This window comes from Canis lupus, chromosome 3 (genome assembly GCF_011100685.1).
Source record: "Canis lupus familiaris isolate Mischka breed German Shepherd chromosome 3, alternate assembly UU_Cfam_GSD_1.0, whole genome shotgun sequence".
In the NCBI taxonomy this organism is placed as follows: Eukaryota; Metazoa; Chordata; class Mammalia; order Carnivora; family Canidae; genus Canis; species Canis lupus.
Window position 1 is genome coordinate 86,759,527 of NC_049224.1, and position 13,305 is coordinate 86,772,831.

Consider the following 13,305-nt stretch of genomic DNA (forward strand, 5'->3'; position numbering starts at 1 on the left):
TTCAAAGAGTAGAGTTTTGTGTTCTTTGTCCCCATAGTCCGAAACCTGGCACCATCCGGAGAAAGAGGCAATTCATGTGCTGTGAATGGACGCATATAGAGTGGACGAGTGTATACTTGCCTTCTCCATGATGCTCTGTTAGCTCAGAAGTAAAACTGTAGATATTAAGAACAGGAAACAAAATATTAAAAAAAAAAAAAAAAAAAAAAAAGGGCAGCCTGGGTGGCTCAGCGGTTTAGCGCCACCTTTGGCCCCAGGGCATGATCCTGTAGTCCCGGGATCAAGTCCCACGTTGGGCTCCCTGCGTGGAGCCTGCTTCTCTCTGCCTGTGTCTCTGCTTCTCTCTCTCTGTGTCTCTCATGAATAAATAAATAAAATATTAAAAAAAAGAACAGGAAACAATTTCCCACCTTTCTCTCCATAGCTGTACAATTCTAGTATTCATTCACTTTCATCACGTCTTCTGAGTTGTTTGGTCACCATTTTAGACCTAGGAATGGAATTTTGAGCAAGTCAATTTCCTCGTCTTCATGGAGATTAAGTTCTAAATGTCTTTAAGCCTCATTTTATTTGCAGTTCCTCTTTTTCAAGAGTCCAAAACTTATTTTTGAAATCACACTAAAAATTGCATTCCTGGGGTTTTAGACATTTTGCCAATTGGAGTACTACTAAAATGAAAGACCTATGTTTTATATGCTTATTTATTATGTGGGGGTAGGGTGGAGGAGAGGGAGAGAGAGAACTTTGAAGAAATTGGCCCATGTGATTTTGAGGGCTAGCAAGACTGAAATCTGTAGATCTAAGGGGTAGGTTAGCTGGCTAGAAACTCAAGCAGGATTTTTAAGTCACAGTCTTGAGGCAGAATTTCTTCTTAGGGCAACATCTATTTTTTGTTGTATGAGCTTCAACTGATTGGATGAGGCCCACCCACATTATGGGGGTGGGAGGTGTCATCAGCTTTACTTAAAGTTAACTGACTGTAGATGTTAAATACATTTACAAAACAGACCTCTATAGTAACACCTACATTAGTATTTGAATAAGCTGCTGGGGCACCATAGCCTGAGCAACTTGCCACATAAACAATCAGATGTATTATCTTTTATGATCCTTATAGAGTCTTAATAAGACCTAAGGAAAGGGCACAGTGAACCCAGTTTTACAGATAAGGAAACTAAGGCACAGAGAGCCCTCATACCTTTCCATGTGGTTATGAGCCAACGTCAGTGTCAGAGACAAGGGTATGAGGCTCTGCTCTGTACTTGCTGCCCTTCAGCCTGGCCTAGTAAACCCAGAACACACTTTTGAAAACACCATCTTTTCACCTGGAATTCTCTCTTTCTTTCTTTTATTTATTTTTAAAAAGATTTTATTTATTCATGAGAGACGCATGGAGAGGCACACAGACTTAGGCAGAGGGAGAAGCAAGCTCCCTGTAGGGAGCCTGATGTGGGACTCGACCCTGGGATCATGCCCTGAGCCAAAGGCAGATGCTCATACACTGAGCCACCCAGGTGTCATTCTCTTTTTTAAAACACCTAAGGTGGGCAGCCTGGGTGGCTCAGCAGTTTAGTGCCGCCTTCAGCCCAGGGTGTGATCCTGGAGACCCAGGTTCGAGTCCCACATCGGGCTGCCTACATGGAACTTGCTTCTCCCTCTGCCTGTGTCTCTGCCTCTCTCTCTCTCTGTGTGTTTCTCATGAATAAATAAATACAATCTTTAAAAGAAAAAAACACCTAAGACATTTTCCTACTTAAAAAAACCAGCTTCTCCTGTGGAGTATCTTTTCAAACTTAATCCTAATGACCTCCGTGTGGTTAATATTCCATTTTGTGATTGGTCAATTTGTATTTAGTTTCATTTGGGACCACAAGTCCCTGAACAGCCTCTAGGATTTCATGTTCTTAAAAATAGGTACTTTTTAGAAGCTACCAAAATGTATTCTAGTATACATTTGTGGATGAAATCATTGATACCCATCTATCATCATTTCTCCAGTCCATGGTAGGTACTGTCAACATTTTGTCCAGCTGGAGAGTCATTGACTAATTATAATTTAGCATGCATTTCTTGGTTAAGTTCATGGTCACTGATTTCAGTTTATCTCCAGTTAACAGCGTATACTGGCAGATTGACAGCCCATGAGAAAGATCATCAAGCCACTCTCAGAATTTGGTTTGATTACATCAGGATTCTCTTTTTTTTTTTAATTTTTAAGTTTTTATTTAAATTCCAGTTAATTAATATAGAGTATAATATTAGTTTCAGGGCTAGCATTAGCCCTGATTCAGCATTTCCATACAATACCTGCTGCTCTTCACAACAAGTGTGCTCCTTAATCCCCAAAGAGTTAAATTTTTTTGGTAAGATGTCAGGTGTGTGTCAAAGTTTATCGTTTTTTACACACAGGTATCCAATCTGTCCAGCACCATTTGTTGAATTGCCTTTGTATCTTTGAAACAAATCAGTCGGCTGTATTTGTGTGGGTCTACATCAGGATTCTTATTGCATACCTGGCTCCCATCTCGAGAGTTTAGGTCATTGCCCCAAACCACATAAACGCATATCAGAATTATCTGAGTCCATCCATGTCTCTGTGTCCACAAGACTGTAAGCTCCTATTGAGGATATATTATATTTTATTCATACTTCTGAGTAAGAACAGTGGAAAATATCATTATCTCGAGAATCCAAAGATGACAAAGGCAATTATTTCTACCGAGTGCTCCCCACACTCCGCTAGACACATGTAGAATTCACCGGTGGTGAACCCGGCCTCCACTCACTCTTAGACTTAAGCACTCTCCTTTCAAAGAAGGAGAGATGGGAGAAGGGCTCTGTTCCCATAATACCTGCTTGTCCTTTCCCATGCTCTTGCAGGCAGCCTGGGATTCTCTGTTCTCTGCGTTTCAGTCCCTGTGTCCTGCAGTTTCCTCTGTTGCTCCAGACTCATAGATTCCATTATCCTTAATACACAGTGGGCTCTGTGAGACTGGGAGCCAAGTCTACTTCAACGGTGTGTGTCATCTTTAGTTAATAAACATTCAAAACTATGTGAGATGGAAGATTCAAAACTATATGAGGAGGCAGTTTGGTGGAGAGGTTAAGGGTACATACCCTGAAATCAGGCAGCCCAAGTTCAAGTCCCACACCTTACCACTCATTACCTGTGTAGCCTTGGGCATGCCACTTAGTTAACTCTCTTTGTGTCTATTTCTCCATCTGAAAACAAGAATGCAGGAGATAGCAATAGCACCCATTTCATGAGATAATATGTGTGAAACACTTAGAATAGTAGTAGGGGGTGCCTGGGTGGTGTAGTCCTGGGATTGAGCCCCACATTGAGTTCCATGCAGAGTCTGCTTGGGATTCTCTCTCTCCCTCTTCCTCTGCCCCTCCCTCCTCAAATAACCGTATAAATAAATAAAGCTTTAAAAAAAAGAATAGTAGTGGGTACATGGTGGGAATCATATGTTGGACTGTACTTTTAAAAAATCACCTGCTTCCACTTTAAACAATTTTTCATTTTGTATCTGTGGCCTTCTAGTGACTTCCTAGAATTCTGTGAGTCAAAGACCCATCTTCAGTAACATCACATAACCAGCTACATCCCACCACCTAGCTAAGAGCCCAGTCTCAGCTCTTACTATTTTTCATACTTCTTTGTATTTCCCTTAGCAGCTGACACTGGACCTTGTATGATTCATCATTTGGGACTTGTTATTTCCTAGTCCCTTAGTATTAAAGAAAACTAACATTTACCAAATACTACTGGGTGCCAAGCGAGGTATCTGATCCTTACATTCTCCATGAGGATAATGGTATCATGTTCATTTTATAGAGGCCCAGGGAGATGAAGCACCTGGTGCATTTCAACAAGTCAGGAAGTATGAGAACCCGGTTCTACTCCCAAGTAGGTCTTATTCCAAAGAGAATGCTGTCTCTCCTTCATTGTCCTTCCTCCTCTGCTGCTTCTTCTGGGGGCCTAGCAATCACCCCCAAAAGCTAGAAAAATCCACATGGTCTTTTCCAGTCAAATATGCTTCTTGTAGTACTTTGTTCTGGACCCCAGAACTTTTATTGGAGGCCCAATGAATGGATGGACAAGGTTCTGGCAAGCCACATCTCTGGTTCTCTTTATTATTATGTTGGTACCCACATAGAGCTGCCCTATATTATACTAAACTAGTAAGTTAGGACCCCCAACAAAGCAGAGCACCCATGCAGGGGCAACAAAATTTTCCTTTGAAAGGCTATTATAGTTGATCCTTTATTTTTTATTTTATTTATTTATTTTTTTTTATTTATGGTAGTCACAGAGAGAGAGAGAGAGAGAGAGGCAGAGACACAGGCAGAGGGAGAAGCAGGCTCCATGCACCGGGAGCCCGACGTGGGATTCGATCCCGGGTCTCCAGGATCACGCCCTGGGCCAAAGGCAGGCGCTAAACCGCTGCGCCACCCAGGGATCCCTAGTTGATCCTTTAAAGTAAACATTGAAGCAGCTATTACAACAAAGATTAGAACTCTGTTAGGCTCCTCTATACATACATAACTGAGTGATGGGTCTAGTTTTTATATTGATTACATATGGGGCAGGGGCTTCTCAAAGTCTTTGTAGGTTCTGACTGACATTCTCATTCTAGGCTGTTTATGAGCTTAATTAGATCTATTTTCAAACCCTTAACAATCCTCATCTTTCTCCCTCAACACTTGCTATTGTTCTGTTCACATGTGGGCAGGTTGGTGGTGAATCTGGCCTCCACTCACTCTTGGACTGTAAGCACTTTCAGGGCAGGAAGATATAAAATCTTAACATTGGTTAAGAAACTGGCATGCTGCTGGACCATCTTTTGGATCATAGTAAATTCTTTTATGTTGCTATTGATTTACTGGCTCATAACTGCTGGTTGCTTGTCTTCCTGTCTTGTGTTCTACAGATGTGTGCTTTCCCGTACCTGTGGCTAGTGGTACAGAGAGATATGAGGCAGGCGTGTCTTTCTCTTTGCCACAGCCTTGTGGTGCTAAAGTAGTTCTTGGACCCCAGTGGAGTCTTTAGCCAAGATTTTTAACTTTAATTTTTAGGACCAGCCTTATTTACCTTTACAAGGTAGAAAGACTGTGCACTGTTAGTATTAGCTAAGCAGAATCCAGGCGCATGAGAAGGAAGTACATTCCACACCTTTTGACAAGTCTAAAGTTACTGTCTGAGACTATAAATAACAACAGTAGACATGAATTGGAGAGATGGATTCTTTGTGGATAATTTTCTAAGCAGTAAGGTATTTTCTTTCCAGTGGTGTTGGTTATTGATAATATTTAGAAAAACAATATATGGATTTTGAGAACATATTTCTTTTCTCCTCTGTCACCCGTTTAATATATTTTAATTTTTTCAGGCAGTGAGCATTTCTAGAGAATTTTATTATGCAGATATTAAAAGAAAGCTTTGGTGCATATGGATAATCTAGCTTTAAGGTTTTCCTTGGTTATTTTTTTTTCTGAATGGAAATTATTGAATTTAATCTATTTTTGAGTTTTCAAAATTTTGATTTTTCATATTTAGTCCTTGATAGCTTTGCCTTGAAATATCTAAAGAGATGACTGAGTTGGAAAGTGCAGACATCGTCACTGGTTCTTTTAAAGAAAGTTTCATTTAGTGGCAATTCACACTGCATCTTTAGTCAAACTTTTGCCCAAACTTGCAGTGACTAAGCATTGGCAATAAATCCAAATATCATTTTTTTTTTCCCATTGCAAAGTCGTCAAGGCTTTTCTTTTTCACACGAATCTTTGATCTTTGAAAATGCCTCTGTACATGTTCCATTGAGGCTCACTCTATGCCCACGCAGAGCTGTTGTTTCTTCTCCCCTCGACACGTGGGCAAGGCACCTGCAGAGAGAGGGAAGGGTGAGCCTTGTTTCCCGCACATGTTTGTTGCATAAATTACAATGTCCAGACCATGGAATAAAAGGCACAGAAGTCTTATTGCATATATTTTATTTTTAAAAATTCTAGGAAAAGAAGGAGAGGCTGGGAGGACAGAGAGATAGTTGGAGCTGAGAAGTGTGAGCAGTGCAGGAAATGGGCATGTGTAGTCCCCACTGCAGATGAGGCATTCTGCAAGGCTCCTCACCCACATCCCTTCAGCTCTTCCTGTTGAATCCCCCTGATAAGCCAGTGAGGTGGGTATTATCCCTTTTCTATAAGTGGAAAAGCAAAGACTGAGAGAAATTAAGTAGCTCCACTGGTGGTATTGAGGGAGAGTATATTCACTGAGGTAAGGTGTACCTCAGAGGATATCCTTGTTCCTGGTAGTCTTTGCAGAGTGCACAGCCTCCGCACCCAAAGTATTTATTCTGTGTCCATCTGAATTCTGAATCTGCTTCAAAGTGTTTGCTCCTAGGAGCATAATTTGCATTCTGGATCCTGAATGTGAATTTGGCTTACTGCTCTTTTGGAAACTGAATTTATTTTTTTTAATATTATTACCTCTGGACCAAAGGCATACAACTTCCAAAGAATACCCCAAAACCAAACAAAAAAACAATAACAACAACAACAACAACAACAAAAAACAAAGACATGAAGCTTCCATTCCCACTCAGTAATAATCAGTGTGGTTTTGATCGTTTTAGGTGTGGTGGTGTTGATGGCTACAGGATGTCAGAATTAATAATTACGTGGCTACCTCCCCAAATGGTCATAAGCCATCCCTGTTTGCCTTTGTTCTTCTAGGTTCCAGAAAGTGTGAGGATGTCAGAGGGGGCAGCTTACTCTGTCTTTGTATGCTGGGCCATTTAGTTTGGAAGCTGGGGCGTCTGGCCCTTCATTTGGACCTTAGTTATAATTGTCTTAAGACCAGATCCAAAAGTTCTAAAAGCCTACATTTTTTTGGCAATACATTCAATGGAGTTTATTTATGTTTCCAAGATTAGAGGAGTTTGGAAAACCAGGTATTTTAGCCTCATGTTCCAAAAACTTGTACCATAGTGAGGTTTGAATGGCTCTCACTTATGCGATCTTTTCATATTTGACCACACTTCCAAGCAAAGGCTGTAAAATACATACTGGAAGTTGATTCAATTATTGGTGTGGAGTCAAGGTTAAGATCTGTTTGCTGAATTCTGGTGTAGAGCGAGATAAACACAAATATATGTACTTCATCGTATAGACTTGCAGCTTGCAGAGAAACACGTCTGTAGCGTGGAAAGCATCTTTGTGCTGGGGCTTGCCACGTGGTCTTGAGATATGTTTTAACCTGGCCTTTATTTGCCATTGCCATCTTTAAAAGAATCTCGATTTCCTTTAGGGAGAGAGGTGGCATTACATAAGGGCCTCTTCTCCTCTGGGAGCGCTCTCTCAATGATTGGAATCAGACTCCCCCCAAGTTAACCTTAGAGGTTGGTCTACAAAGAAAGGTGCGTTCTTTTAAAGGCTCCTCTAGATCACATTCAAAGACACTCGTAGTTTGGCTTCTTCGGGCCAGAGCAGGGTGCCATGTGTTGGCTGGGTTCCTGTGTGAGTCGTGCCTTTTCTTAATTTCCCCGGTTGTTTGGACTAGCGGGGTGCGGCGTTTTGGCTTTCCATCAGGACGGGAAGCTGTGGCCCCCTTCTGATTTGTGGGGAGACTCCGAGATGTCAAAGCCACGTGGTCCTCGGGGGCAAACAAAAGTTCTGGAAGTCAGACAGGAGTACCTGCAGGTCCCATGTCTCCCACAGACCAGCTTTTTGTCTTTGGAAAAGTTCCTTAATCTCCCGAGGCTTCAGCGAGCTGATCCCTAGACTCAGCCTAATGGGAGTACTTGCTCCTACTGGTCGGGTAAGAAGCAGCTGCGATCTTCTGCATCACCACGCAGCACGGTGGTTGGCACGTGGTGGATGTTCACCAGGTGTGGGATGTCGCGTCTTGGTGGCTATTACTTTCCCAGCAGCCCAGGTAGCTCTGAGCTATGATGATGGCTAGAAGGTTAGGGATGACCCCGTTGCTTGGAAGTTGCAGGAGGATGGGGAAAACGGGAGCACCTTGCCTCATTTCTCATGCTTCAGGCTTGTTTATTACAGTGGCAGGTTACCATGGAAACTTGGGGGATTAGGATGGCATTATTGAGTTAAGCATTCAACGAACACCTCCGGAAAGGAAAGCTATATGTTCGCGCGCCCCAAGTAGTTTTCAAGCGCGAGGGTCATTTGGGGGCGAGGATGGGGCGGCAGTCCCCGACCTGCTCGACTCACAGACGGTCCTGGGCTCGCTCCCAGAATTGCGATCCCGGGGTGGAAAGTGCGATCGACCCCCGCCTGGGCCCGTGGCGGACGGGTCCCTAAGTGGTCCGCAGAGAGAAGCCAGGATTTCCAAATGGGAAGCCGCTCTTTACGTGGCAGGGAGTGTGGCTTTTCAAAATAGATTCTGAAGTCGAAAAGGACTCCGAGGGTTTTTTTTGAGAAGGGTTGACCTCCTTTCATGCCACTTACTGTGAATTAAAGCTGTGAGGGAGAACTAGTTTGGGCATGTGGTGGGGCCTGGAGAGCCGAGAGCCGCGCTGCCAGGGAACAAGATTTGTGTTTCTAAGGAGATACAACAAAAAGGAGAATGCTTTCAGGGCCAGCGGCTGTCAGAGTGTAAAAGTATCCACGTTCGGAAAGGGAAATAGAAGTTGAATTAAGTAATTTTATACACACGTTACAGGGTGCCCTTCTGCTAGTAATTCTTAAATGCAAAAGCAAATAGTTGTGGCCACAAAGGGCTTAGTGCATCTCAGCTGATTTTTAGTTCTCAGACTCCGACTGGATCTGGTCGGTGCTGACCTGCTCTGTGCATGTGATTTTAAGATGATCTGACTCGGGTCTGTCATTTCGTGGGGTTGTATCAGTCACAGGGGACAAAGGGTGACATATCCCAGCAGAGGGTTGGGCAGCCACTTGACAATCCATTCTGAATAAACGGAGAGGAGGAAAAGCCCTAGTTGTACCAACTGGGGCGGCAAACAGAGTCTTCGATGCCAGTGGCAGCCAGTTTGCAAATGTGCAGCCCATTATTAGTGCAGAGGAATGTCCTGAATAGGTTCATCGGATGAAGTCTCATCACAGGACAGGAATCACAGGGAGAGTGCACCAAGGAAAAATTACAGTACAGCTATATTTACTTAGTGCCTCTGCAGTACGGTTTTATTTTCCACAGTTGGAAAGGGAACCACCTGTCTCAACTGCTGATGTCAGAGAGCTCCCTCGAGACTGAGGGCTGTTGGAAAGCACATGATACTGTATATATTTGCTCTTACGTCCATATCTGGCTAAGATTGGGTTTCAGATTTGTGCCCTATTGTGGAGTTCATTGAGCAGTGACTCCGAGGTGCCCTCCTACGTCACGTGCCCTTGTGAATTAAAAAGTAGCTCGTGCAAGGCCCCCGTCGTGAGTGTTCCCTCAGCTTGCGAGGCAAGTATTCACACTGCAGGACAATGAATGACATGCATCTCGGGGTTATCAACTATGGATTCAGTTTTGAAAGTGAGTATCAAGAGGCATTACCTCTGCACCTAGAAGCCAATATGCTGATGGTGTTTCATCTTCTGTTTAATTGCTAATGATCAGGAATTAAAAATATATATATATGCATCAATCAGATTTGGAGGTTTTATGTGTAGATTGCTAAAGAAGCAAAAAAAAAAAAACAGAATAGTATGTGCTCTTTCTTTCTTTCTTTCTTTCTTTCTTTCTTTCTTTCTTTCTTTCTTTCCTTCCTTCCTTCCTTCCTTCCTTCCTTCCTTCCTTCCTTCCTTCCTTCCTTCTTTCTTTTTTGCTTGTAGCATGTCAATATGGAGACATTGTTGTAGAGTGAATAAAATGCTTAATGCCTAACTTGAAAGAACTGGATATTATGACCATGCATTTCAAGGGACCTATTGCATTATTATTATTTAAAAAAATTTTTTTTTGCAAAAAGTTGTATCATCGCTGGTCCAGCTCTTCATGCTAGGGTGGGGTGGGGGGGAGGAGATTAGGCCTTTTAAGTGTTGTTCCCTAAGGAAATGTGAGGGCCACTGTACTGCACAACTCCAGGGGGCACCGTTTATGTCACAGTGAGGACTCACGCTTGAGCTGTCCCGCTGACAATATGTCCAATCCCAGAAAATATGATGCTATCAACATTACTCAAACATTACATAAAAATAGAATTGTTACCAACAATCGCAGAAGCCTTGCTATTAGTGAAGTTGTTCATTATTTTAATAGTGCCATGCATCTCAATTTGAATATCTCTACCAACTTGCAAATTATATGGCTGTTACACAAAATAGGTGGAAAACGGAGTCTCTGAGAGTGTAAATTACATTCTTGGGCCACATCAAATCAATGTCCTATTAGGGATCAGAACCGGGGTTCATAATTCCCAGCTTTCCCATGATGCACACCTTCAATTAAATTAATATTTGAAACAATGCTTGGTATCTTTTCTCAAATCCTAAAAATAGAGTAAATAGGATGGGTTAAGACCCCTTGGTTCATCTAATCTTTCCCCCAGTGTAGGATTTTCCTCTGAACCATTAAAAGTGTTATAATATATGATTGATATTAATTAGTTTTCTGTAAAGTACTGCACTCCTTAACATGAACTGAACTAGAAATAAATATATTACCATGAATTAAGATTTTATTAGTTGTGAAGAAGAATTGGATGAAGGCACCTATGTGAAATCCTAAGTACAGGCGTCAAATTGAATTAATGCCAGCACTGCCTTGAGATTAATTTGAGTACTGAATAAGAAATAGTATACCATAACATAACTGTGTTTACTGAATCATTTTTGGCATCAAAAACTAAAGCTACATTACAGATGCAACAACAGGCTTTTCTCCCTTGGAAGAGAGAGGCGGGTGCATTTTGTAATTAAAGTGGATGTTATCCTCTGAAAAATGCCTCTAGTCTCCAGGAAGAAAACTGTCTTCTTGAGAACACTGCATCCCCGTATATATCTCAGACTTTGCATACTTTGCGTTGCTCTGGACTTCTGCATCCTATTAGAATTTTATAATATGATCAGTAACGTTTTCTACCCTCCCAGTCCGAGTGCTAGGTAGACCTCACTTTATAAATTTGCATCTCATTATTATGTATATGTTTTGGAAAACTGTGGGAAGTGTTGAAAAGATGTATGGGGTTGCCTCAGGGATGTTCTAGAAGGGATTCCTGATTATGTAGAGAGGATGGATTATACAGCGTAGAATGCGGAGCTGTGCAAGCGGAAGACTGCAGAGCTCCAGTGAGCACTCCTCCCAGCCTGTGGGGTGAATGGTGCCCCCTAGAGTTGTGCACTGCTGTGGCCCTGCCCTCATCCCCCATATTCATTCTGAGAGTCCCTGATGCTGTATTTTTTTAAAGATTTTATTTATTTATTCATAGAGACACAGAGAGAGAGATTGAGAGAGAGAGAGAGGGGCAGAGACACAGGCAGAGGAAGAAGCAGGCTCCATCCCCGGTCTCCAGGATCACACCCTGGGCTGAAGGCAGCGCTAAACCGCTGAGCCACCCGGGCTGCCCTGATGCTGTATTACATTAATTTTATTTGCACATTCAGTATCACTTACTGGAGGAAAAGAGTGCAAAACTTGAGACAGGACTGTCAAATAGGGAAATTCTGCACATTATGTGTGTAATTTTGAATTTTCTAGTAGCCACATTAAGAAAAAGTAAATTTAATTTTAATGATATCTTTCATTTTTCCCAGTTCATCCAAAATATCATACTAACATATAGTCAACATAAATTATTAATAAGATGTTTCCCATTTGATTTTTCATGCTAACGCTTTGGAGATACTATGCATAGTTTACATTTATAGCACATCTTAATTTTCACTAGATATATTTCAAGTGCTCAGCAGCCATATGTGGGTGGTGGCCACTCTATTGGATGTGCAGTCTTTAATTTAAATGCCAACTTTTCAGCATTTCATTACTCAGAAAAATGACTTGCAAGAAAAAAAATCCTTAAATATCTGAGACAAAATGTAACATATCCTTTATGTCATTTTATCAATTTAAAAAGTGATTATATGATTGATCCCTAGTTTTTGGGAAGAGTATAGATTTTAGAACGATGTAGTTGATAGGCCAGTGGTGGCAAAATTGACTTGGTATTGAATTATTTTGCTCCTGTGGCTTTGTTTTCTATTCTTCCCTCATAGATATTATTACTTTAAAACACAATTTGATACTTTGTGGTTCTTCTCACATATGCAAAGTCCTGGGATCCTGTCAGTTTCTATGCGACATATGGATGTCTTGTTCCTTAACAGAGAGACTCTTCACAGACTTCTGGCTCAAATAACTTTTGTAGCCAGCATAATGGAAACTAAAATTGTTTTCTGCACTTGCTGTTTCTGGTCTCTTTGGAGGTAGAGCCAGGTCAGGGCCAGTATGAGACTGGTTTTACTTTTCTTCAGGTAAACAGAGAAACCAACAGACACTTGGCGTTCCTACAGCTTAGGTGATGATTCTGTGTGTACTCTCATAGAAAGTCAACTTAAAGCAAGACTTCAGAAGAAAGTGCTCCGCATTGTTTCTAGACTTTTTTTTTTTTTTTGGTTGAGGAAGCCAGGCAAAGAGCAAACTTACGAAGCTCCTGTAGTGTTGCTTGATGTTAAATTGAGTTTCAAGTATTCATATGTGAATATAAAGTGTCTTTATTGAGTATTGTATGTCAAACACTGGGTTCATATACAACTCATTTAACCCTAACACCAACCATGAAAAATAGGTGTTTATATTGCCATTTCTATTGCTGAGAATGTGAGGTCGGATAGTCCTCACCTGGGATCCCACAGCTAGCTGCTAAGTGGCAGATCTTCACTGACTGACTCCCCAAGGTCATGTTCGCAGAGAATGGGACCGTATTTTCAAACCAAGTCAGTGACACCTTTCAATGATGAATTCTGAACCACAGGCAAAATACTAGTTTTGAAGTTGGAGGTTTCCTTCACTTAATTTATTTAAGAAATACATTCAGAGAATACATAATCCTAGCCCATCTTTTGAAAGAAAGTATATCTAGAAAGCTGAAGGGGCTTTGTCCAAGGGCAGGCAAATACACTTAGACATCAGGTCGCTTGATTCCTACTGCATTGTGGTTTGTCTATGTAGGTTAATGGTTCTTTTGAGAAGATCCATTGAACATTCAGAATTTTTTTTAAAACAGAAATCTAGCAATCATTGGAACTTTGTAGTATTATAGGAAGACTCTTTTCTTTCTTTTCTCTGTATTTTAGAGTTTTTATTGAAGTGTGATACAAATACTGAAAAAGTGCATATAA

The 13,305-nt window shown here is 41.4% G+C and overlaps 1 protein-coding gene across 7 annotated transcripts in view; it reads left to right on the top strand.

The window, feature by feature from the left end:
• Positions 1-13,305, top strand: part of PPARGC1A (PPARG coactivator 1 alpha) — a 639,471-nt gene that overhangs the window by 515,635 nt on the left and 110,531 nt on the right. The window contains exon 1 of one of the 7 annotated variants that reach the window (XM_038533572.1): positions 9,412-9,502. The exons of the other annotated variants lie outside the window; for them this stretch is intronic. Coding sequence (XP_038389500.1) covers positions 9,458-9,502 — 45 coding nt within the window. The 5' untranslated portion in view covers positions 9,412-9,457. Of the gene's footprint in view, positions 1-9,411; positions 9,503-13,305 lie in introns of those variants that run through there. 7 annotated transcript variants of the gene reach the window in all.